Raw genomic sequence first — 25,347 nt, 5'->3', positions numbered from 1 at the left:
GTGGGGATGCTGGGCTCATGGGATCCGGACTCTGCTGGGGAATGGGGTGGGAGAAGGGGGGAAGCTGGCTTTTCAGACTTTTCTTGAGGGCAGATAGAGCCTCACTTGGCACCAAGCTCCCCTCCCCCTTTCCACAGCACAAACCACAGCTACTGAAACACCCCCCACACACACACCTGTTCCATCCCATTCCTGGGCAGGGATCAAACCTGGGACTCCAGGGTCTAACCACAGTAGCCATTACTGCCTGGGCTTGGAAGCCACTGGAGCAGGCTCAACAACCTCTCCTGTGGGGCCAAACCCATGGTCAGGGGACAGAGCTCCACACAGGGCCCGTTACACTCCCAGGAGGATGGCAGCACCCACCCTGCAGCGAGGGAAAGCACCAGCAAAGCCGTGCTTGGAAAAGGTTGCTGTATTAATGCATGCTCCCTGCTGGCAGTTGAAGTAGCTGCCCAGAGTACAGGGAATGCTGCCCCACAGGGATGGGGGCCAGCAGGAGATTCAGAGCCAACTCAAGGAGGCTACAGCATCTGCACTTCTCCAGGGCCCCCCTCCAGCCAACTTAGGCCTGCCAGGACACTGCATTTGAACCAAGCATCCCAGCACCTCTGCATGATGAGCATACTGGGGCAGCTGCAGGGTTTGGTCATGGCCCAGGCGTGACGCTCTGTACCTCGGGGGAACACCCTACACCCCCATGTTCATCCTTATAAAATGATTGTGTGGTATTATCCAATGCAAAGTTTGTCATGTCCGGTGTCTTCGGAAGGATCATAGTGCACTGAGCATGGTTGTTATAGTGATGTTATAGTAATTGTAACAGTAATGTTAGAGTAAGGTTATAGGTTATAATGTATCCTCATGGCTTAAAGCAAGCCCATGCAAAACTCTCCAAGAACAGAGAGGCAGTTCACACCTCCTCAGGGCATGGATGGGACAAACCCAGCCCAGCATCACAGGAACAATGGACAGTGGCTTAGGCAGCAACAAAAGAATCTGTTAGACCCTTGAGGGAGTCACGTCCTTCCTTTGGGCAGTTTGGGACTGCGATGAGGTAATGCTCACCTGACTCTGAAGGGGTGGGGGACAAAGCCAAGAGAAAAGAAAGGACATGATAAAAGGGAGAGACATTTTGCAACGCTCGCTCTCTTCTACCTCCACCTACAGATACCACCACCACGAAACGATCGAAACGCTGATCAAAGGGGAAAGCCTGACTGAAAAGCCAGCGTGTGATGAGAAGCATCTCTTTAAGGACATTGAAAGTGTTAAAATCAGCTTCGAATGCGTTTTGCTTTTATTTCGTTTGACCAAACCTGACTTGTTGTGTTTTGACTTATAATCACATAAAATCAATCTTTATAATTAATAAATCTGTTTATCCTACCTGAAGCAGTGTGTTTGGTTTACAGTGTGTCAGAGACTCCCCTTGGGAGAACAGCCTGGTACATATCAATTCCTTTGTTAAACTGACGAACTCATGTAAGCTTGTAGCGTCCAGTGGGCATAACTGGACACTGCAAGACAGAGGTTCCTAGGGTTGTTTCTGGGACCAGAGATATTGGCTAGCGTCATTCCCTTGCAAGTAGCGGGGAGCAGCTTACATGTCAGAGGCTGTGCCCAGGAGTGGGGGTTCTCACAGCACAGCAGGGTAAGGCTGGCTCCCAGAGTCAAGGATTGGAGTGGCCTAGCAGATCACTGGTCCAGACAATACCAGAGGGGAACGTCACATCAGGGAAGGAAACTACAACCCACGGGGACATCTCATTCCCAGCTCGCACTAAAAGGGGGGCAGCTGCAAATCCCAGGGACAGAGCAAGTCTGAGGGGCCGGGTGAGGTGAGACCTGGGGGCAGGGGACTCACCTGGGCCCTGTGCAGCATACTGGGCCAGGTTTGGAGGGGGGAAACAATCTGATAGCAGGATACGCTTGGGGAGGAGTGTGCCCACAAGGAGGCCAGGCCTGGAGCAGCACAGGGCCCGCATCCTGGAGCAGGCTGATGAAGCCTCTCGCTGGCCATGGGTCCCCCACCCTAGGCACCAATGAGGAGGATTAGAGAAGGGGAGAGGGACTGGTCTGCAGTCCCCTCTCCTTCCCCCAAGGGAGGGGTGTCTCCTGAGCAGGGACAGAGAACCCCCTTGGGCCCCTGTAACTGGCACTTTCCAGCAGGAAGGATTCCCCCGCCCTTCCCATTGGTTCTGGCAGGCTCAGGATGGCAGTGAGGGACCCAGGTGGGTGTGCTGCAGCTGGTACCTTGGCTAAATGTTTGCAATCCCACCAAGCTGAAGTGGGCACTGGGGCTGTTCAGGTCTGACCCTGTTCGGTATGATTGGTGGGGGGATGGGGGTGCTGCTTTGACTTGGCTGACCTCCCCTTGATACTGACAGACCAGGTGCCACCTCATGCCAAGACCCCTAGGCCTCAGCTAAACCCTGACAAATACAGAGCCACGGGGCATAGGGAGCCACTCTGGCTCACCTGTGTGTTGTACTGTTAAAATAGGTATTAGAGTTACAAAAGTGTTTCGTTAGAGAGTATAAAGTGCTTGTAGATTGCTGCATCCTGTAATCTCACTTACACCTGTATCCCACATGGTGATATTTCAGTGTTGGCTCTGTAACTGGACAGCACCGGACAGGTGAAAAGCATTACCAACTGCAAGGTTCTAGTTTGCTACAGGTGTTATCTCCGGCCCAACAAAAGAAGGCCCAGAGACACCAGACAAACCACTGTAGAACATCAGAAGACAAAAGGCTTTGTGAATTGCTTCCCCCCACCCTCCATGAAAAGCAGACTGCAGCTGAATTCCTCCCACCAGCTGAATTTGCAGCTGGAAGCAGAAAGGGTTGGGCGAAGGAATAAAAGGCCCTCAACAAGGAGAAATTGTGTTTCATGCTACTTGCTTCTGAATGGCAAAGACTACCAAGCGTAAGTCAAAGATCCCCAGTGCTTGGCCTAGGTTAGCCCTAAAGGACATAGAGAGCTTGCTTATTATAAGAAGCTTCTATTACTTTTTGAAACTTAAAGCTGTAACTCATTTGTGTGTACGTTTACCTGCTTTAACTACTTCCTTTGCCTAGTTAATCTTTAGACCGTTTTTTCAAAAGGGTTGGATACAAGCATTGTCTTTGGTGCAAGATCTAAGGTGCAGTTGCCCTGGAGTAAGTAACTGATCCTTTCAGACTGGAAGAAAGCTGAATATTGTTGTGACCTTTGGTGTAAGGGACCATCTATCACACAAGCAACCTTACCTAGGTGGCAAGATAGAGCAGTGTAGCAAAGGGGAAGGTCTGAGACTCCCTTGCTAGGCTGTTACAATGCCTGAGACGTTCACACTTGATAGGTGAAATCTAAATCCAGAACTCCCAGCCCATTTGGGGTTGTGCCCTGCCTCGTAACAGTCTGCCCTGAGGTTGGTACTCATGCTGCTCAGCCTCTGCAGGACACCTTGACATCCCAAGCTCCTGGGGGCACTCATGAGGCAAGACAGACACTACCAGAGGAGACTAGACCTCATCTCTGCTGGGCAGCGAGAGTCATCCAGGGGGAGTATATTCCTGGCCACCACTCATCCAAGTGCAGGAGTCAGCAGGTCTGTGGGGAGCTGCCCCTCTCTGCTACCAAGTCCAGCTCAGTCAGTGGGGGCCCTGCTCTAGCTCCATGGTGCTCAGGGCAAGCAGCCCCCTGCCAGGGCAAGGGATGATAGCAGTACAAGACAGAACCAGGGCCAAAAGGGGGCAGGGACAGACCACTGCCTGGCTCAGTGTTTGGCAGAGTTCCCCCAGCATGCCTAAGCCTATTTCTCACACAGCAGGGCAGGGAGGGGCAGTACTGGGACAGCAGGACTGGGTGCCAACCCTGGCTCTGTCATTGGCTCCTTTCCCTGGAGTTGTGAGGAAGGGTGTCCTCGCCCACCAAACACTGGGCTAACTAGAGTGAATATCCTATTGCTCCCCTCAACAGCCGCTCTTCCCCCCTGAGCACTGGGTGGACAGCGTTACCCACCATTCTCAAGGGCGCTGGGAATGAGCCACAGCCAGTTACAGACCCACTGTGATGCGTAGCACTGGGACAGCAGGAGGGAGGGGTCATGTGTCCCCCACATCCCAGTTCCTTAAGCAGAGTCCCCTCCCCTGCTCAGGGCCTCAGTTCCACCCACCCACCACGATGCAAACGTACAGGAATGAGAGCCCCTGAGTGAGGGGTTATTAGGTGGGAGAGAGTCTAAGAACCTGGGTTGGGTTGGGTGCCCCCTAACCACCCACTCACTCCCCCCTGTACCCCACACCCTGAAGCCCCATTCTCCCCCAAGGCAGGCGCAGAGGAGCTGTGGCAGTGGGTGTAGGCCCTTTATTGCAGGGGTGGATCTAGGAAGCAGGCTGGGCAGTTCGGGGGGCCAAGCTGTCACCGGTACAGGTAGTCAGCCTTGATATTGGCCGCGATCTCAGCCTCCCACTTGTCCCCATTGTTGAGCAGTTTCTCCTTGTTGTACAGCAGTTCCTCATGTGTCTCAGTGGAGAACTCGAAGTTGGGGCCCTGCAGAGACCAGGAGAGCAGACAGTTGCCACCAGGGCCTCGCCCCCAAGACAGAGACTCATGGACGGACAGACTCCACTCCTCCCTTGCCCAGTGCAGAGACCCACCCGGACCTCCCTCCCTACAGAGACCCTCAGAGGCCAAGGTGTATGAGGGCAGGTCTGGGGAGAGACTGCATGCCTGGCTCCCCCAGACACCAGCCCCACGCGCAGCCGGCCACATTCACCTCCACAATGGCATCCACAGGGCAGGCCTCCTGGCAGAACCCGCAGTAAATGCACTTGGTCATGTCGATGTCATAGCGGGTGGTTCGGCGGCTGCCATCAGCGCGTGGCTCAGCCTCGATGGTGATCGCCTGGCAGGGGAGGGGAGAACACGGTCATTCCCTGCCCCAGCACCCCCGCTCCAAACACACTGGGGAAAAGCAGGTGTGCTGCCTACTTGGCTGAGGGCAACACCATGCACCACAGGGAGCTGGAGACTCTCCGCCCTGGAATGGGGCAAGTGGTGGGGGGGGGGGGGGGGAGCACACACTGAGCTTTTGCCAATGGGACTGGAGGAAGGGCTGGAGCCGCTGCCCGGACAGAGTCAGGACCCAGCTGTGTCAGCACCCGTGCAGCACCTCTCCCTCCTGGGGTCAATGCAGCTCTCATAGCCCCAAACACAGGGCATCCAAGCTGGGCAACAGGCTCGCAGAGGGAACCAAATCAAGGTCCCCTGGGGATGAGATCCTAGGGAGGGGAGCAGAGACCGGGGGACCTCAGCACACAAGAGTGCCTTACCTGGGCTGCACCATGCCAGAGACAAGCATCAGAAAGGGCACTGGGGCTGGGAGGGGCAACCCCTGGGGCGAAGGGGAGGCTCACCTGGGCAGGGCAGATGGCCTCGCAGAGCTTGCAGGCAATGCACCGCTCCTCTCCAGACGGGTAGCGGCGCAGCGCATGCTCCCCCCGGAAACGCGGGCTCAAGGGACCCTTCTCAAAGGGGTAGTTGATGGTGGCAGGTTCCCGGAAGAGGTAACTCAGGGTTATACCCAGGCCTAGAGGAAGAGCGAGGGGAGGTTAGAATCCAGCTGAGGAACAGCGAAGACACAAAGCATCACTCAGCCCCTACACCATCTCCATGTGGGGGCCCCCCCACTGCCATCTCACTGGCACAGGGAGGCATCCATGCCTATCAGACCCTCACAGCCCACCTCCCCCCAGTCTCAATCCCGACAGCCATCCCACTCCAGGTCCTGCCATCACAGCCCACCGCAACAGAGCCCAGGGCTCACCTCGGATGAGCTCTGTCCACAAGAGGGTTTGAGCAGCCCGGTCGGTGATGGATTTCATGTCCGATTTCAGCTCCTGTACATTCACATACTCTATAGGGGAAATATAAATCATCACCCCCCTACACAGACCAACATGAAGGGGCTGGGACCCTATCCTCTGGATAGGGTGCCCCGACAGCACCTGAAAGGGACTCTATGGCAGCTTGGGGAATGGAAGAGACCTAACTTGGATCGTACATCCCTTGGAGGAAGGGACTCTGGGTGCAGTCCCCTGGGGGACAGGAAAACCAGGCTCATCCATGTCCTCCAGAATGGGCTCTGGATGCTGTGCCCCCAAGGAGAGCTCTAGGGGCAGCCTTGGGGAGGGCTGGAAGCAGTACTTACTGTAGGACTTCCTTGAGGCTGTAACACTGAGCAGCCGGGTGAGACTCAGGCAGGGTGGTGTCCCTGGGGAACCAAGGAGAAAGGTTAGAGAATGCTTCCAGCCCCAGCGCCATGGGGCAGCAGAGGGAAAGAAGGCTCAGCCCACAGCCCTACAGCGTGGGGGAGCTGGTGGGTCTCCCCTGCTGCTGCAGGCCTTACCTGTGCAGGAAGCTCGGCATATCATCCGCAGTGCCGCCATGCTGAGCCCAGGGCAATCCTGCAGCACAGGGAGGAGAAGGCAGTGTCAGCTCACACACTCAGCGTTGCACCTACCCAATACGGGCCAGCCCTGCCCACCAGCCCCTGAACCCTGCAGACGGGACTAGGGGATGGCGGTACAGGGCACTTTCCCACAGGGGTCCTGCAGCTCCCCTCTCCCGGGATGGGACCCAGGCGTCCGGGGGCCGTAGTGCAGGGCACTTTTCCCACACTCCCCTGCTCCGGGACAGGGACCCAGGCATCCTGGACGGCGCCTCACGGGGCTGAGTGACCTAGGACCCATCCTGGCGGCATCTGGGTCTGGCAGACAGCGGCGAGCTGAAGGAACCCAGGCGTCCTGCCCCGCTCAGCTGCCGTGCGCATGCGCAGCCGCCTGTGCCCCTGAAGGTCCCAGTGACCCGAGCGAGACCGGGAGGACCGACCCCGGGGGGAGGCTGCCGGGCATGGGCCGGGGCAGGGCCGGGGGGCGACACTCACCCCCGTGGGGACAGCACCGGGCACCCCTACTCCGCTCGGCTCCGAGTCTGCTGCGAGTGGCCCAAGCCTAGGCCGGCAAGCGCTGGGGCCAATCAGCGTCCAGCTCGTGTCTCATTGGCTACGGGGCCGGGCGGGAGGCGGGGTACGAGTTCTGATTCCGCCGTGCGGATATGACGAAGAATCTCTGCAGTTAAATGATTGGCGGAGGGATGGCATTTAGGGCGGGATAACTAGTGACGGCCTCGGTTGATTGGTGATTGTGAAAGGTATGGGGCGGGGTCATCTCTGTACGGCCAGTCCAATTGGTGGAGGGGAGGGAGGCGTGGCCACGTCCAGAACGGCCAGGTGGATTGGCGGAGCGGTATGGGGGCGGATTTACACACATAACAGATCCGCGGATTGGTGGAGAGCTGCTGGAGGGCCCTCCCTATGACGCAGTGGGGTGGGGCGGGGCTTTTAGCGCACGCGTGGACGCAACGTGGGGTTTGAGGCGGCCTGGAGCTGGTGGGATGGGTGGTGTTAATTCAGAGTCGTAGGGCCCCGTGTGGACGGGCCTACCCGGTCTCACTTTGGTTTAGCAGCGTCTCGGGAGGGTGAATCTGTGGGGCCTGTCTTTTTGCTGATCCAGTTTAATTGTGCGTCTGCAGTTAATCCGGATTAATCTTTCTGTGCAGACAAGGCTTGCATCCCCTGTGCCTTGGTTCCCCACCTGCAGCACTGGGGTGGGATCCACAGGGCTGTACTGCACTGGAGACTGTCAGAGTAACAGCCGTGTTAGTCTGTATTCGCAAAAAGAAAAGGAGGACTTGTGGCACCTTAGAGACTAACCAATTTATTTGAGCATGAGCTTTCGTGAGCTACAGCTCACTTCACCGGATGCATACCGTGGAAAGTGTAGAAGATATTTTTATACACACAAAGCATGAAAAAATACCTCCCCCCACCCCACTCTTCTGCTGGTAATAGCTTATCTAAAGTAACCACTCTCCTTACAATGTGTATGATAATCAAGTTGGGCCATTTCCAGCACAAATCCAGGTTTTCGCTCCCCCCCACCCCCCCGCCCCAACCCTCTCCTGTTGGTAATAGCTTATATAAAGTGACCACTCTGTGGGGTGGTTGGACAACAGGGGCCCAGGCAGTGCCGCAAGCAAGAGGCACCATGGAAAGAGGGGGAGACACCATCCTGGGGGGAAAGAGGGGGGATTTTTGCTGAGGGTGGGAGAACCCCTTGGACCCCCAGTGGCAACAGCGGCTGCCCTGTGTGATTGGTATAATGAGCCTGCAGCCAGAGGGACCTTTCCTTTTGGATGTGGGACTCACCGTGACAATGAGTGTATTGGGGATCATGCCCTTGTCCAGGCCAGTGAGTCCGTTAGAGCCATGTTTGCTTCCTGTTGCTTTAGCAACGTGAATAGTGCTTGCGCACGCGTCCCCCTTTGCGTGCTTGGCTTTCTGGGAGCCATCTGCAGCCCTCTGAAGTGTGACTTCCAGAGGGGCTGTTCCTGGGAATGTCCATGCCAACCCCCAGGCTTTAGGGGGAGATGAAGGTTCTCAACACCCCTTGAATAAGGCCTGGCCTTGCCTGAATTTGCGGACTTTTTGAGGCCCTAACACAATGAGCCCTTGGCTCAGTGAGCACCTACACAATCTAGCTCTTGTGGAACAATCAGTGCTCCCATGGCTGTCCCCCAATGCACTGGGATCATTTCTTTGTGGGCGCCTGCAAACTGCCGTACATCGCAGCTGTGCAGCAGTTCATGGGAGAGGTGCCCCAGGCGATGCTTTGCTGCGTGTGGCTGGGAGGAATAAAAGCCAGGGAAGCAGGGCTGCTAATGCAGGCCCCCTGGGCATGACAGCAATGGCCAGGGTTTCTAACTCGTTAATTGTGGCCCAGATTGGTGTGCTGCACGCTGGGCATGGCAGGTGAGTCAAGTGCCCGGAGTGGAGGGTGTGTGGGCTCTGTGCTGTGGCTAGAGGACATGCTCAGCACAGCCTGAGCAGCTAGTGCCACGCACCACAGTCAGTCGGCAGGGTTCAGACTGCACAGTTTTCCCTCTGTGCCAGCCTCGCCTCTGACACTGTGGCCGAAAGCCATAAGGCAGCGCTTACCTGGCCCCCTCCTGGCTAGACATGAGCTGCTGGCCTGGGTGAGACTTGCACTAGAGGAGAGAGGCTGAGCAAGTGTGTGAATATTCAGGGCTGCAGTGGGGTCACAACCTGGCCCTGCTGCACTGGGGGTGAGAGGATAAACACACAAAGGAGTGTGAAGTGTCCAGATACTGCAGTGACTGGATAAGGACCTGAGATAGGAAGTGCAGCTGTTTACCCCAGTGCAAATCTCCTCTGACTTGAGTTGGGTCCCTAAGGACCGGCCCTGGGACAGGGGACATGCCCAGGACAGGGAGGGGAGCTGGTGGCCACATGGCTGTGTATCCCAAATGATCTCCTCCAGCCTGCCCCAGGAGGAGCCAGATGGGAAGATCAGGGCCAGTTTCCCTAAGGCTCCTGCCTTCTCTTTGGCCCTCATGTGCCCTGTTGCTGCTCACACCCCTTTGGGAGCCCTCTGGAGGGAGTAGCACCCCCTCAACCTTGGGGAATCTTTTGGGTGAAGGAGCTCATACCTTCCCAGGGGCCTGTGCAGTCCAGGAGCCATCCCTTGTCTCCAGGGGATAGCAGGGTACCCTGTCCTTGGCAGGCAGCGGCTAGAGTCCCTAAGGGGTGCTAGAGACACTAGGAGGGATGTGCTGGGATAGCTATCCTGATAGGAATATCATGACAACACCACTGTAGCCAGGTGGGCAACCCCCAGGGGAAATTCTGTTTGCCAGTTTCATGAGCAAAATAAACTATAGTGGCAAAAGGATTTGGATGGTTTTGCTGGTCTAGCTGGTGTGCGCCAGGGCTCTAGCTGGTATAGAAATGTGAAGAAATGACCCCCATAACCCACATTGCTAGGCCAGTGTACATTTCTAGGGTCACTCTGGCCTCAAAAGAGCTTTGGCCAGCTCCAGGTGTCTGGGAACGTGGGCAGGTAGGTGGCTGCGTGATGGCCCCACATGGGGGTGCTGCTAGCCTGGTGATTACCAGGACACAGGCACTCACTGCTAGTGGGAATGGCCCATGCTCCCAGGCTGGGCACCCACCTCTCCATGCCTGGACCTCTCCAGGAAGGGGCTGTTTGCTGTGTGCCCCACACTAAACCCCCTGCTGCAGCTCTCTGCCCCCCTCTGCTGGCTGCACTGGGTCACAGGGTTAGGGCTCTGCTCCTGTGCCTTCCAACCACGGGCACTGGCACTGGGCATTGGTGCTTCCTGAACCTCCTGGAGGCTCTGTGCCACCCCCAAACGCTGCTTCCCTTTAAATGAGGCTCTGCTGACCCCTGTCAGTGGCCTCCTTCCCAACCCATTGCAGGGCTCCCGAGCCTGGATAACCCCCTACTCCTGATCAATGCTGGAGTGACTGACTGAGGCACTGCAGAACCCAGGCATCCTGAGGCCAGTCCCACACAGCTGTAGTCAATGCTCCCCTACTGGTTGGCAAACATGGGAGGAGCTGCGGGGTGGGGCACAGGGGGTGCCACATGGGGTGGGCTGAGAGCCCATCCAATTTAACTGCTTGCTGGGTCGGGGGGGCACTCAATTGGGAGGAGCTGTGAGGACAGAGCAACAGTCAGGGGCTAGAAAATGAGCAGGAGGGAACCTGCTGACACCCGGGGGGTCATCACACGGCCGTGGGAACACACATACACACACACCCTGGGGGGGCAGGTAACAAAAGCTGTGGTAATGTGGGATAGGACAGCAATCTGGGACAGCCAGTGCCAGGGGGCAGCATGCCACAGGGCAGGGGATTCCCTAGCTGGCTGGGGAGCAGTCATGCTGGCAGAGGGCATGCGGCTGGAGGCAGCTGTGGGATGGAGCTGCCCAGGACAGAGCTGTACCGGCTCTGCCATGTTATCCTCGGGCAGGCGGGCAGGGCAGTGATGCTTACCATGCCTGCTGGCCAGTGTGGATGCCAGGCTCCCGCTAGGGGCAGCATAGGCGGTGGGTGAGTCCTGCTCTGGGCCCAGGAGAGGAACTGGATGGGGCCTCTCCCATCCCCGTGGATTCCAGCTCAGGGGACCTTGCCCCAGGCGCCAGGGCTGAACCCTGTAGACTTTGGTACCTCCACACAAATAAAACTAACCCTTGAACCAGAATCAGGCTCATCACGGCAGGGTGATGCATCAGGAATGCCAGGCAGCTGGGCACCGTCAGCACAGCAGTTGTTGCAAACCCCCGGCAGGGAGCAGGCTGGGTGCTGTGCAGAGAAGAGGTAACGCCAGTGAGGCTGGGGGTTCCTGTGCCCCTCTTACTCAGGAGCCTGGTGGGTCAGCACTGCGTGAGTGTGGAGGAAGGTAACCCCGTTGGGGCATTGTCAACTGTGGAGATCCTTGAGGAGAGCACCCACAGAGAGACATGGGGGCATCAGTGCATGGAGGGCAGCAGGGCAAGGGGACTGCCCGGCCCATGCACACCTTGGCACTGACCAACTGCCCCTGCTAATGCAGGCCCAGAACAGACTTTGCCTCTGTGCTGGGACACTTGGGCAGGCCCTGGCATCCCGTCCCTGTGCCCAGCAGCTCTGGAGAGCGGGTGCCTTGGTCCCTGTTCTCTGAGGTTTCCTGTTGAGGCCAGCCGGGGTGGGACACTGGGGCACTGTCATTTATCCTAGGGCCCAGTCCTTCCCCTGCAACACTCAAGTGAGGCCCCTGGGCCCAGCCCACCCTTGGGGGTGTCCAAGTCAGGGTAGCAGAGGCCCTCTGCTGAGAAAGACTTCGAATGGACAGAGAACCTGGAGCAGAGCAACCCTGTGGGATCTCTCAAGTCCTGGCCACCCCAGACCCCCTCAGTGCCGTCCCCTGGGCACCCCAGGCCCCCTCAGTGCCCCTCCACCACATCCCCTGACGAGTCCAGCCCTGCTCAGTGCCCCCTGCAGCCAGCCCGTACCTGCTCAGTACCCCCCCGCCCTCCTCTGGTCAGTCCAGCCCCCTCAGTGCCCCCCAATTCTGTCCAGCCTGGACCCTCAGTGCCCCTACCTTGGCAAGCCCAGTCCCCTCAGTGCCTCCGCATCTGCTGGCCAGCCAGGCCCCCTCAGTGCCCTCCTCCCCATCCTCTGACCAGCCTGGCCTTGCTCAGTGTCCTCCCATCCCCTGGCCAGCCCAGCCCCGCTCAGTGGCCCCCAGCAAGCCTGGTCCTGCTCAGTGCCACCCCATCTATTAGCCAGCACCACCCTGCTCAGCTGACTCAGGTTCGTGGGGCTGTACAATTGGGGTGTAGCCATTTGGGCTGGGGCATGGGGGTGGGGGTGGTCCTGGAGCCCAGGCTCCATCCCCAGCCTGGGTATCTGCCCTGCTATTTTTAACTCCATAGCCTGAGCCCTGTGAGCCTGAGTCAGCTGTGGGTGTTTTATTGCAGTACAGACATGGTGTTGGGACAGCACCTCTGCTCTGAATGAACGGGACCGAACTCCTAGGCCCAATCCAGCAGGCTGGAGAAAATGAAAGGTTCACAGGATGCATTAACCCTTCACCCCCTCAGCCCCAGCAGGGTGCCCCCACACACACACCATGCCAGGTGTAACATTTGTGGGGTATTTCCTCTTCCCTTTATAGCTGAAAACACTGTCCCCCCTTTGGCCCCAGCGGTTCATTCAGGCCTTGCCAGGCTGTTTCTATTAGAAGCAGAAATGGAGGCTACGCATCAGGGCTGTTCTTTGGTGCAATCCTGTTTCTGCCCAAAGAACGCAGGCAGTGTCCGGTCCCCTGTGCCCAGCAGAGACAAACAGGAGGCAAGTCCCTGCTCAGAAATCCAAGTCTGCCCCTCCAGTGAGCTCCCTGCCCAAAGGCAGCCCGGTCTCTGCTTCCTCTAGGGCCCCACTCTCTGCTGCATCTCTTGCAGCCTGGCTGCGCTCTCTCTCTCTCTCTCACACACACACACACACACACAAATCCATTCTTCCTCTTGCTCCCCACCATTTGCAATCAATCCAATGGAAACCCCTTGGCTTGTGATTAGCTTTGCTGTGAGCCTCATTGCCTTCCTATTGTTTCCAGCTTATCACCCCACAAAGGGTTCAATGCAGTGAGGTTCATTCCCTTGGACAGTGATTTCCTGCTGTTTCCAGCTACCACTACACAAAGGGACATTTAATTGCTCTATTCCCTTGGCCTGAATGACAGGTGCTTAGCACAGCCATTGACTTTAACCAGTTCTATGACTTTCTATAGATCAAAGACACGTTTGTTGAAAGCCACCAACACCTTCCAGGGTAACAACATGGACACAAACAGAGACACCCCAGGGAAGGCGCCCACAGGTAGCGACACAGGCAAGACGGACTCCAAAGCTGCTGGGTGAGGGGCCGAGTGCCGAGAGACACCAAGCTCTGTGGGTCACCTCAGCTGTGGGGTGCAGAGCCCAGTGGGTGGGCTAGCAGGTTTAAGACTTGGGGCAGCCAGACCCCCCCCCCCCCCCCCCACCACCACCACCACCACCACCACACAAAGGGGGCCCAGGCCAAGCCCTGCTGACTGAAGCAGGGTTAGGGCCTAGGAGGGCAGTGGCAGCGCTGGGCTCTTGCGCTAAGCCACCAGTCCCTGCCCCTCCGAGCATTTTACTGGGGAGAGCACCCAATAGCAGAGTCTCCTCCCAACCAAACCAACACCCAGCACAGGCCAGGCAAGCCCATCCTCACACTGACAGCAGGGAGCCACAGGCCACAGGCCAGTAGGGTCACACCTGTGCGGGACACTGATGGGAGGATAAATCTGTGCTCTGAACAACTGCAGGACAGAGCTGGGATAGAACCCAGGAGTCCTGGCTCTCAGCTGCCCCCAGCCGCTAACCACTAGACCCCACTGCCCTCCCCAAGCCAGGAAAGGACACCAGAGCCCTAGCCCCCAGTCCCTGTCACCAGTCTAACCACTAGACCCCACTCCCCAAGTGAGGCTACAACCCAGGAGTCCTGGCTCCCAGCCCCCCGCTCTAACCCAGCAGACCTGCCTATCCCCTGCTCTTACCCCCACCCCCCTCCCAGAGCAGGGATGGAACCCAGGAGTCCTGGCTCCCAGCCCCCCGCTCTAACCCAGCAGACCTGCCTGTCCCCTGCTCTGACCCCCACTCCCCTCCCAGAGCAGGGAAAGAACCCAGGAGTCCTGGCTCCCAGCCCCCCGCACTAACCCAGCAGACCTGCCGGTCCCCTGCTCTGACCCCCACTCCCCTCCCAGAGCAGGGAAAGAACCCAGGAGTCCTGGCTCCCAGCCCCCCGCACTAACCCAGCAGACCTGCCCGTCCCCTGCTCTGACCCCCACTCCCCTCCCAGAGCAGGGATAGAACCCAGGAGTCCTGGCTCCCAGCCCCCGCCAGCGCTCACGGCTCTAGGTCTCTGCCCTGCCCCAGGAGGCGGGGGGCGGAGCCGTGGCCGCGTTACCCGGCAGGAAATCACAGCGCGTGAAGGGCCACAAGATCCCACCCCTGGTTCAGCCCCGCCCCAGCCCAGCCAATCACCTTCCTCCGCCGGAGGGCCGGTGCCCAATCGTCATTAGCATGGCGGGAAGGGGGCGGGGCTGTGCCAATCCCAACAGCCGCGATAGGTACGTGGTACGGGGGGGATCCGGAACGGGGGGGCTGCTGCGGGGGCGAGATGAACAGGTGCTGGGGGCGGGGCCTGTTGCGGGGGCGAGGTGATCAGGCGGTGAGGCCGGGGCTTGCTTCGTGGGGCGGTAGGGGGCAGAAGAGGGTTGTGGGATTGTGTCCAAGTCGGGGCTGCCCCCACATCCCTGATTTCACTGAAATTCCCAGCCTTTGGGCCCCTCTGGGGCTGGACCACTCCACTCCCCATCTGCACCCCCTCCAAGGGGGCAGACCCCCCCCACTGCCTGTGCCCCCCCGACAGGGGTCAGGGTTGGGGACTGTGGGGATGGGCATGGTCAGAGGCTCAGAGGCCGTGGGGATGGGCAGGGACTGCAGGGGGAGCGGGGCTAGGGGCTCAGAGGCTGTGGGGATGGGCAGGGGGAAGGATCAGTGGCCGTGAAGGTGGGTGGGGGTCAGCGGCTGTGTGGATGAGAGTTGGGGATGGGGGGGGGGACTCTGGGTCCTCCCAGGACAGGCTGACCTACCCCCTCCCAACCAGCATGAACCCCTATGTGGGTTTGGTGAGCAGCCTGCGCGCTGCGTGGCTCACGGGGAAGACGCGCACCGCTGAGCACCGGGTCTCCCAGCTGGAGGCGCTGGGCCGCTTCCTGGATGACAAGAAGCAGCCTATCCTGGATGCCATGGCCTCGGACATGCGCAAGGTGAGCCGGGTGGGGCTAAGCCCAGCGCAGGGCAAGTGGGGGGCAGGTCTCCCTGTAGGGAAGGGTTGGAGGGGGAATGGGGGTCTCCCTGGGGATCCCCACAGCACAGAGAGCAGGGGGTGCACTGGGGTCTCATCTGCCCAAGTTTCTGGCCCACCCTCCTACCCGCAGGAGCCGAGGGCTGTGGGTTGTGCATTACGCGAGGTGACTGCAGCATGTGGTCCCCTCTCTTCTCCCCTGGGGGCAGGACTGTGTGTGTGCAGGTGGGGGTGTTTTGGTAGGGTCTAGTTAAATGTCCTTGTTGCTCTGGGTTCTGTCAGTGAAGGCCACTGGGAGCAGCACCTGGCCCTTGGAGGGGAAGGCTGGGACGAACCTTAATTCCCAGGACAGTTCATTCCCTGGGCTGTGACCGGCCCCGGAGGAGGCTCTGTCTCCTGCACAGACCAGCTTTGCCTGGTGGCAGAGAGTCCCCCTGGCCCAAGGAGTGGAGCTGTCAACGCCGGTCCCCCTCCCTGGGCTTTAGGCTCTGTTAGATACGCCGGGCCCGGGCCATGGAGCGCTGAGACGCGCCCGACCCAGCCCTGGTCTCTCTCGTCCATGGGGCGCCAGTGCAGGGCGAGATTATGGGGTGAGGGCTCCTGTGGTGCTGAGGAGATGTGCTACGGTGACTTGCCCCAGCTGGCATTTCCTACGGGCGGGACGGCTCTGTGCCCAGGCCTGTTGCGTTGCTTGGGGCCAGCTGGGAGGTGAGAAAGGTGAGGAGATCCGAGGCCAGAGATCGCTCAACGTGATGGGTCTGATCTCTCGGCCGTCCAGAGCTGGCATGCACCTAGGCGGCTGTGTGAGAGTCTGGTGTTGGTGAGGAGTCCAAGTGCCTCTGGCCCGGGGACCGCACAGACCCATGGAGGGACTGTTTGCCAGGGGAGATGGCACTACTTCTTGTTGCCAAGAAGGCCAATGGCATTTTGGGTTGTGTAAGTAGGGGCATAGCGAGCAGATCGAGGGACGTGATCGTTCCCCTCTATTCGACATTGGTGAGGCCTCATCTGGAGTACTGTGTCCAGTTCTGGGCCCCACACTACAAGAAGGATGTGGATAAATTGGAGAGAGTCCAGCGAAGGGCAACAAAAATGATTAGGGGACTGGAACACATGACTTATGAGGAGAGGCTGAGGGAACTGTGATTGTTTAGTCTGCAGAAGAGAAGAATGAGGGGGGATTTGATAGCTGCTTTCAACTACCTGAAAGGGGGTTCCAAAGAGAATGGCTCTAGACTGTTCTCAATGGTAGCAGATGACAGAACGAGGAGTAATGGTCTCAAGTTGCAGTGGGGGAGGTTTAGATTGGATATTAGGAAAAACTTTTTCACTAAGAGGGTGGTGAAACACTGGAATGCGTTACCTAGGGAGGTGGTAGAATCTCCTTCCTTAGAGGTTTTTAAGGTCAGGCTTGACAAAGCCCTGGCTGGGATGATTTAACTGGGAATTGGTCCTGCTTTGAGCAGGGGGTTGGACTAGATGACCTTCAGGGGTCCCTTCCAACCCTGATATTCTATGATTCTATGCATCTGCCCCCACCCCAGTGAGCTTCCCCCAGCTGGTCCCACCCCTGCCCCACGCCGCCCTCAGGGTCTGTAGTGGTGGATAGGCAGAGCTTTGTGTCCCAGGCCTTGGTGGTGTCATGGATTCACAGGGTCTGGTCTATGCCCCAGTCTTTAAACAGTTGCTCGGAGGAGCCCTTCTGTGCACCAGGCCCCCAAGAGGTCCCATTCCTCCTCCAGGGCCGGTCACGCAGCCTCACTGCCTCCGGAGCCTCTGGGCTCCAGCCCTCCTGCTTTACCCTGAGAGCTCTGCCCAGCATGTCCCACTGAGCCAGACTCCTGCTCAGAGCCTTTTACCCCTCGGGGATCAATGCCTGTCTGTCAGGATCTGCAGCCATGCCAGACAGCCCTTTCCAAACCAGGTAGCCTGTGTCACCTGGAATCCAGGGTCGGCAAGGCAGCAAAGCATAAACGGGGAGTGGAGTGTAGGGCAGAGCTCACACTGGTGGAAGCCAGAGAGCCAGCCCCTCACCCTGTAGCCCCTGTGCCATGCGCTGATCCTCTGCGCTCCAGCTGCACTCGCTCTCCCCTCATCTGTGCTTCTGTTTCCCAGTAGCAGCCGCAAGCCCAGTCTGTTAACACTGTCCTCCCTGGCTCTAGACCTGCTGTCACCCTCAGGAGCCCAGTCTGCATTGGCCTCCCTGCCAGTCAGGGTGAAGGGCCCACTGGCTGGGCATCCGTAATCTCCTCCGGGGCCTCCGTTCCCAGGGGCAGGCTCCATTCAGTTCACCGGAGCAATTCTGCTCTCCAGCCAGCTGGCTATGGGATTCAGGCACCTCCAGTGCCTGGCAGTAGGATGTACTGAGGCACGCAGCATCCAGCTCGAAGTAGTGGCAGAATGGGCATGACCAGGATGGGGGATGAGGCTACCGCTGTTCTGTATCCCCAGCCCCCCTTTGAGGTGGAGCTCTCTGAGATTATCCTGGTCAAGAATGAGGTCAACTACGCACTCAACAACCTGTCCACCTGGATGAAGGACGAGGGCGTGGACAAGAACCTGGTAAGGAGGAGACGCATCCTCTGGGCTGAGTGGGGAGAGAGAGGGGACGTGCCCTGGGGGAGAAACACACTCCCAGGCCTAGGCCTGTGGCGGCCGGGAACAAGCACCCAAGGCTGAACCGGGACCTGCCCCCACGGCTGAGCCAGGGCTCCTGTCCCCATGGCCCAGTTCACTCCCCCGCCCCTCAGGACCTGGGACCTGCTCCCCTAGATCCTGATGCCAAGGCTTTGCCTTCAGGTGACTCAGCTGGACACGGCCTTCATCCGGAAGGAGCCCTATGGGGTGGTGCTGATCATCGGGCCCTGGAACTACCCCTTGCAGCTCATTCTGGTGCCCCTGGTCGGGGCCATCGCTGCTGGTGAGTCAGGGAGTAGGGACACTTTCCCCCTCCACATGGTCCCTACCCCCCCAGCCTGAAACCTGCTCCAGGCAGAGCTCCCACCCCCAGCATGGTCCCTACTGTGATGGGTTCTCCCCGAGGTGCCACCTGGAACTGGAATATCACTGAGTCCCCTGACCCACCAGCCTGGGCTCCCTCTCACACTGTGCTGCTGTGACAAACCACAAAGCCCTCCAGCCTGCATTTTCACCAGCATTCACACAGGTAGGGACACACCCAGCTGCAATTACACGCAGATTCTCTAACCACCAGCTTCCCAGCCTGGGACTGCAGAGCAGTACTGTCCTGCCCTGGTCAAATCTCGCCAGTATATGGGTTTAATACCAGGTCCGCCTCACCCTCAATATGAAGAGAGCAATGCATACTTGTGGTAACCAAGTAGAGATTTTCCCCAAGCGCTCCAGTCAAAGTTCATGGGTTTAGATTAAAACAAAAACAAGTTTATTAACTACAAAAGATATATTTTATGTGATTATAAGTGATGGCAAACAGATCAAAGCAGATTACCTAGTAAATAAAAAACACAAACTAAGCTTAATATACTAAATAGATTGGATATGAATTAGCAGATTCTCACCCTGAGAAATGATGCAAGCAGGCTGTAGATACTTAAGGGGCAAGCTGCACTTGCTTTACAGCGTGGAATCCCCAGGTCTTTCATACACAGGCTAGAAATCCCTTTAGCCTAGGTCCAGCACTTCTCCCGGTTCAGTCTTTGTTCCTGGTGTTTCCAGGAGTCTTCTTGTGTGGGGAGTGAAGAACCCCAGATGATGTCACTCCCTGCCTTATATGGCTTTAGCATATGGCGGGAAGCCTTTGTTTCCACAGTTGCTTCCCAAACCAGTTTGTGGGGAAAATACTGACATCCCAAGATGGAGTAGCCTGGTCACATGTCCTTGTGGAGTAATAGTAGCCATTACCTACAGGCTGTTTGTAGCGTTCTCAGGAAGGCTCACCAGGTGGGGGATAAACTTCTCCTAAGGCCTGTTGTTTTTCCTAATGGCCCATTGCCCTCAATAGGCTCTTCGCAGCCATCTATCTACACTAAAAGCATCTTGTCTAGTGGGCATTATCCAGGTGTAACTACATTTGAGTATAGATACAGTGTCCGTATTTATAACTTCAGATACAAAAATGATACATGCATACAACTAGGATAATGATATTCAGCAAATCATAACCTTCCCAATGACACCTTACATGACCCGTCTTGCATAAAGTGCATCATAATTATGCCATAATCATATCATAATAATATCACTGTGAAGAATACGGGGTGAAGTATCACACCCACATCCTCTGGGCCAGAGCTCTTAACCCACAACCTGCCCCAGCCGCAAATGAGGCTCCTGGTGTGTTCCCTAGGGACACCTCCCTGCAGTGGCCCCTGGTGCCGGGTCGGGGTGCTGAGGCGAGGCCCTTGGGAGGGGAGGTGTCTGTGCTGCTCAGTGACGTCCCGCCTGCCCCACCAGGAAACTGTGTCATCATCAAACCCTCCGAGATCAGCAGCAGCACTGAGAAGCTCGTGGCTGAGGTGCTGCCCAGCTACCTGGACAAGGTAAGGAGCTGCCCCCTCCCCTGGCTCCACACCCATCTCCTGTTCCCCAGATGCTGAGCCACTTCTGCACACCTAGCACCATGCCCAGCCCCCTGCCCCATGCCAAGCTGGCCCCCATGCCCCAGCCTCCCACACCCTGCTATCCTCTGTGCTCCCCAATACCTTGACCACTGCATCCCCGCACCCACTGAGCTGCTCCCCAGTGCCCCCTTCCCCCAATGCCCCGTCAGTGCCGGTAGTCAGAGTGATGGGGACAGGGCCACAGGGAGCAGAGAGGGGAACAGTACAGCAATGGGCAGGAGTGGGGCAGAGTAAAGGGGGCAAGATGAAGATGACCCCACACACCCTCCCCTCTCCGATTGCAGGACTGCTTTGCTGTGGTGACTGGGGGCCCCGCAGAGACCACCCAGCTGCTGGAGAACAAGTTTGACTACATCTTCTTCACTGGTATGTCCCGAGTGACTCAGTCCTCCCCATGGTTCCCTGCCCTTCCACACCAGAGGGCACCGTCCAGCCCCCCCCCCCCACATGTCCTCTGCCTTCTCTCTCCCAGGGAGCTCCCCCCAGAGTCCATTGCCAGGACACACACTTGGGGCCCGGCCAGTGGCTCTGGGCCCCTCGCGGTTGTCCTGACTGGGCCAAGAGGAGGCTCTCCAGGGCTGGGATCCCAGCTGAGTGACTCTGCGAGCCCTGAGGCCCCTGAAGACTGGGCCTGGGAGTGACTGGAGCTCCCAGCCGGATGCAGGATCCTTCCCCCTCCTGGGCGAGGCCGAGGCTGCCTGCATCCTCGGGTGGAAGAGTGGCAGGTCTGTGCCCTGACGCGTCTCCCCAACCCCCACAGGCAACCCCCAAGTGGGCAAGATCGTGATGGCAGCTGCGGCCACGCACCTGACGCCGCTGACGCTGGAGCTGGGGGGCAAGAACCCCTGCTACGTGGCTGACGAGAGCGACATGCAGAATGTGGCCAACCGGCTTGTCTGGGGGCGCTGCTTCAACGCGGGGCAGACCTGCGTCGCACCCGACTACGTGCTGTGCAGTGCGGAGACGCAGGAGAAGCTGCTGCCCGCCCTGCGCCACGCCATCACCCAGTTCTTCGGCCCCGACCCCCGGGAGTCGCCCGACTTCGCCCGCATCATCAGTGACAAGCAGTTCCAGCGCATCCAGGCCCTGCTGGGCAGCGGGCGCGTGGCCATCGGGGGGCAGACGGACGAGAAGGAGCGCTACATCGGTGAGGGCCCTGGCCAGGGTACGGGGCTCTGGGGGACCCATGGCCAGGGAGCTGGGTTCTGGCCTGCGGATCCAGGGGAGCCCTGATGGTGGAGAAATGAGCGCTGGGAGCTCTGGTGGCAGGGCAGGGCTGGATGAGGGCAGACCCATGGCGGATGAGGGCTGCCATGTGCCCCTGTGCAGTGAGTGATGCCCCCTCCCCACAGCCCCCACGGTGCTGGTGGACGTGCAGCCGTCGGAGCCTGCCATGCAGGAGGAGATCTTCGGGCCTGTCCTGCCCATCGTCACCGTGCCCAACGTGGACGAAGCCATCGCCTTCATCAACAGCCGGGAGCGGCCGCTGGTCGTGTACGTCTTCGCCGCCAACAGCAAGGTGCGGGGCAGGGATCTAGGGCTAGTTCTGGCTGAGGACTCATGTCTGGGCCCACAGCTCCATGCTGGAACTGGCCTTTCATCCATTCGCTGCTGGGGCAGTACGACCCCACCACCTTGGGGGCCACTCTCCACAGGAGGATGGCTCTGCTTGGCTCCCCACATTCCGCCCGGGCCTGGTCACTCCTCCCAGAGGGAAGCAGCTGTGTGGGAGGGGCTCCGGGCCATCTGATGTGGCATCACTGGGGTAGCTGTGGGTGGGTATCCGTCACAAATGAGGGCTTCCTCACTTCCCATCTTTGCTTCCCCCTAGCTGGTGCGCCGGGTGCTGGAGCGGACGAGCAGCGGAGGTTTTGGTGCCAATGACTCCGTGATGCAAATGACGCTAATCTCGCTGCCCTTTGGTGGGATTGGTACGTCTGGGCCCCCAGCCTGCCCCTGTTCCCTGCCCTCCAGCCTGGGGCTGGGCCCCGTGACTGAACCGCGCTCTATGGGCAGGGATCGTACGCTGGGGGTGGGGGGGGGCTGGGCCCCGTAACTGAGCCACGCTGTGTGGGCAGAGCTCAGTGGGCTGGGCTCGTACCGTGGGGCGGGGGGGTGGGGGTGGGCAGGGATCGTACCGTTGGGTGTGTGCGTGTGTGGGCAGGGATCATACCGTGGGGGTGGATGCGTCTGGGCCCTGGCCTGTGCCCGTATCCAAGCTCTGCTCTGTTTCTAGGGAACAGTGGGCTGGGCTCGTACCACGGCAAGTTCAGCTTTGACACCTTCTCTCACCACCGCGCCTGCCTCCTGCGCAGCATGGGCCTGGAGACCATGAACTCCCTGCGCTACCCACCCTACAGCGAGCGCAAAAGGGGGCTGGTCCTCTCCACCTTCAGGATCAAGCATACGGGCACCTGCACCCTGCTGTGATGGGTGGCCCAGCCCAGCCACCCAGCACCACATGACTCCTGTATTGCCTGACTGCCATGCCGGGGAGGAGCAGCTGGCTTGAGCTCCCAAGCTGACCTAGGAAATCTGACCCCCACCTTCCATGGGTTAAAGACACTCTCCAGCCTTCCTCTTTCCCCTACTGACGAGGGAAGAAAATGATCTGGAATGTTTAAGGCTCAATGTCCTAACACAGCATTTTTCAAACTGGGGTCTGTGAGGATACCCCAGGGGGTCCACCGGCCCTGCTGATCAACTCTTCCCTGTTCCTCCCTCAACTCCTCTCCCTCCCTCCCAGTGCCTCCAGCACAGTGGGGAACAGCTTGTGACGAAGTGGGACTGTTCTTAATGTTTCCTCTGAATAGTGTGGGGGTGCCTCAGTTTCCTCTATGCAGTTCTTAAGTATCTAGGTGGTGGGGTAAGGGTATATGATCATTGCAGAGCCCTAGAGGGCAGGTGTGTGCAGGGGTCTGGACACAGACAATGGCCGACACCCTGTTTCCTGGCAACTGATGGCCTGGCCCTTCCCCCCTGCAAGGTGAGAGCTAAAGGGTTGGAGAACAAAGGAATCAGGTGACCTCCTGGCCTGGGAAAGGAACAAAGCCCAGAGGAGGGGGGGCTGGAGGGAGTTTCAGTTTGGGGCTTGGTGGGACATGGAGTGAAGTGCAGAAGTGGTTGTCTGGCTCACTGCCCCCCAAAATGGACCCAGCTGAGGGGTCCTGTTCTCTGCACCTACAAGCTCTGTTTTACACCATGTTCCGGTCGTCTGATAAACCTCTGTTTTACTGGCTAGCTGAGAGTCATGTCTGACTGCGAAGTTGGGGTGCAGGACCCTCTGACTTCTCCAGGAGCCTGCCTGGGCGGACTCGCTGTGGGAAGCGCACGGAGGGGCAGAGGATGCTAAATGCTCCGAGGTTGGACCCAGGAAGGTGGAAGCTGTGTGAGCTGTGTGTCCTGCAGACAGGCTGCTCACAGAAAGGAGACTTCCCCAGAGTCCTGATTGGCTTCATGGGGAGTAGTTCCAGAGCATTGCCGTGACACAGCTGTTTAGTGGGGTGCAGGAAATGCTGGGAGGGAGCAGGGAGGAGTGGGGATGGGGTGCACTTGGGGGAGGGGGTGGAAAGAGGCAGGGAAGATGAGGGGCAGGGGCGGGAAGAGGTGGGGCCTTGGGGGAAGGGGTGTAGTGGGGGGTGGAGGCTAGGGCTGAGCAGGGGACTTGGGAGTCTGCAAAAAAAATTAAATCTAAATGGGGGTCCTCAGGTTGCTAATGTTTGAGACCTGCTGTCCTAACAGATAAAGCACAGGGTGTTAGTTGGTGTCTGCTACAACCACCAAATCACACTAGGGCTAGCCCTCCTGCCCCGCCTCTTTTGGCTGAGGCTGCAGCCCCGCTATGGCCTAGCCGGGCTGGAGGGGAGCCAGAGAACTCCCTCCCTCCCCCTGTGGCCCCGGCTGCACAAGGTTTGAGGAGGCTTAGCCTCTATTACGCACTGCCCATGCACTAGGGAGTAGGGTGACCAGATCCTTACACATCTTAATGTGTTGGGAAAACACTGCGTGTTCATGCGGGACTTTAATTTGAGTGCCATATGCTGGAGGTGTCCTGCTATCAGCACTGAAACACACTTGAATTGCAAAACGTTATAGATGACAAGTTCCTCACTCAGAAAGCATTGCTGCCAACATGGGGGAAATTCTTTATTAGCTCTTGTCCTGACAGATAAAGAGGAACTGATAACAGAACTGAAAATGAATGGGGCTTAGATGTAAGTGATCATGACTTGATCACATCTGTGATGTGCAAACAGAATAAAATCTGGACCAGTAATATATCATACCTGCTGCTTTAAAAGGATCTCTCAGGCTGGATTGTGTAAGACTCATTTCTGTTCAAGAGCAGGTAACAAGGATCTCTCACAGACACCTTCCTCTTACCCTGGAAGGACAAACAGATGTATGTTTATCCTATGGTGCTGCTCAAAAATCAAGAAGGATCGTGCTTGGATGATCCCTTATAGCACTGGCTTGGCCTCAGTTCTCTACTCTGCTGACCCTGTCCGCCAGACCTCCCTTGACACTGCCTCCAGAACTAGACCTGACCTCACAAGAGCATGGTCGCCTGCTGCATCCCAACCCAGCAGCTCTTCATCACACGCTATGGACACTCCATGGTTGACTCCGCAGGAGGCCGACTGTTCAGAGAACATGCAAAACATTCTCCTAAATAGCAGAAAGCCTTCTGCCTAGATAATTTACCTGTGAAATTGGACGCAGTTCTCCTCGTGATCTCAGAATAAAAACATGTTCTGGACTGTTTGTTCTGCTGGAAATAACACGGCCTGGCTGTTAGTTCTGTCAGAGCTCACTAGCAGCTATTTCTGTTTTCCAGCCACCAAGTGCAGGTCACTCAGGATTCTCCAATTGCATGTCCGTTGGGTACTTAAAGGGTCTGGACAGACTATCTCCCTAGGTGGCGGATTCAATCCTTCCTTGGAATTTAAATCTACTATTATCAGGGTCGAGGGGTCCACGCTTGGAACCAATGGCTGCCTGCTCTTTCCTTCGTCTTTCCACGAAAGGGGTGTTTGGGGTAGCAATTACCTCTGCGAGAAGAGTGGGGGAGTGTGAGCCTTGGGAGCTGACCCTCCTTACCGTACCATTTAGGCTGAGAGGAGAGCCCTAAGTAAGGGAAGCTCACCTGTGGTGGAACAGGAGAGGCGTCTATAAAACCAGGCGGCTGGTGGCAGAAAGAGGCTGCAGGGAGGAGAACTGCAGTCGCTGTCCCTGGGATAAGGAGAGAAAGGGGTATTGGCCCCAAGAGGAAGGTTTGGCTAGTAGACCAGGAGGACATAGGGGTCTAGCTAGGGTGGACAATGCAAGCCTGGGACATGCACGGTAGGGAGTACTCTAGGGGTGAGGCAGGAAGGTTTGGGGTAGTACAGAGCTTGGCTGCTGGAGACAGGACCCCTGGACCAGAACCCAGCATAG

General features: G+C 58.0%; 2 protein-coding genes across 5 annotated transcripts; one reads left to right on the top strand and one right to left on the bottom strand.

Annotated features, from left to right (window-relative positions):
- Positions 1-4,338: 4,338 nt before the first annotated feature.
- Positions 4,339-7,051, bottom strand: NDUFS8 (NADH:ubiquinone oxidoreductase core subunit S8). Its single transcript, XM_073346725.2, has 7 exons — positions 6,935-7,051; positions 6,398-6,455; positions 6,200-6,262; positions 5,816-5,905; positions 5,406-5,578; positions 4,766-4,894; positions 4,339-4,539 (listed from the first exon to the last, which is right to left on the bottom strand). The coding sequence occupies exons 2-7, from the start codon at positions 6,435-6,437 to the stop codon at positions 4,408-4,410; spliced, it is 627 nt and encodes a 208-aa protein (XP_073202826.1). The 5' UTR covers positions 6,438-6,455; positions 6,935-7,051; the 3' UTR covers positions 4,339-4,407.
- Positions 7,052-13,218: 6,167 nt separating this feature from the next.
- LOC140912402 (aldehyde dehydrogenase family 3 member B1) lies at positions 13,219-23,436 on the top strand. 4 transcript variants are annotated; one of them, XM_073346721.2, is made up of 10 exons: positions 13,219-13,331; positions 15,110-15,272; positions 17,762-17,872; positions 18,110-18,230; positions 19,745-19,830; positions 20,196-20,277; positions 20,672-21,058; positions 21,264-21,430; positions 21,743-21,842; positions 22,148-23,436. In XM_073346721.2, exons 1-10 carry the CDS (start codon positions 13,255-13,257, stop codon positions 22,339-22,341), a joined length of 1,488 nt encoding a protein of 495 aa, XP_073202822.2. In that variant the 5' UTR covers positions 13,219-13,254; the 3' UTR covers positions 22,342-23,436. The 4 variants fall into 4 exon arrangements, with proteins under 4 accessions (XP_073202822.2, XP_073202823.1, XP_073202824.1 ...); XM_073346722.1 differs by lacking the exon at positions 13,219-13,331 and adding an exon at positions 14,524-14,570; XM_073346723.1 differs by lacking the exon at positions 13,219-13,331 and adding an exon at positions 14,647-14,671.
- The last annotated feature ends 1,911 nt before the right edge of the window (positions 23,437-25,347 follow it).

The sequence above is a fragment of the Lepidochelys kempii genome, chromosome 6, assembly GCF_965140285.1.
Source record: "Lepidochelys kempii isolate rLepKem1 chromosome 6, rLepKem1.hap1, whole genome shotgun sequence".
NCBI lineage: Eukaryota > Metazoa > Chordata > Testudines > Cheloniidae > Lepidochelys > Lepidochelys kempii.
The sequence above is the reverse complement of the archived record's forward strand: the minus strand, read 5'-3'. Positions and strand labels throughout refer to the sequence as shown.

What these genes read in the sequence shown, in the direction of transcription:
- NDUFS8 (XM_073346725.2), bottom strand. Translation starts at nt 6,437, where the DNA reads ATGGCGGCACTGCGGATGATATGCCGAGCTTCCTGCACAG. An exon ending in ATGCCGAGCTTCCTGCACAG is followed by an intron (nt 6,263 to 6,397) that starts GTAAGGCCTGCA and finishes TTGGTTCCCCAG; the next exon opens with GGACACCACCCTGCCTGAGT. An exon ending in AGGCCATCTGCCCTGCCCAG is followed by an intron (nt 4,895 to 5,405) that starts GTGAGCCTCCCC and finishes CTCCCCTGCCAG; the next exon opens with GCGATCACCATCGAGGCTGA.
- LOC140912402 (XM_073346721.2), top strand. Translation starts at nt 13,255, where the DNA reads ATGGACACAAACAGAGACACCCCAGGGAAGGCGCCCACAGGTAGCGAC. An exon ending in ACGGACTCCAAAGCTGCTGG is followed by an intron (nt 13,332 to 15,109) that starts GTGAGGGGCCGA and finishes CCTCCCAACCAG; the next exon opens with CATGAACCCCTATGTGGGTT. An exon ending in TCTTCGCCGCCAACAGCAAG is followed by an intron (nt 21,431 to 21,742) that starts GTGCGGGGCAGG and finishes GCTTCCCCCTAG; the next exon opens with CTGGTGCGCCGGGTGCTGGA.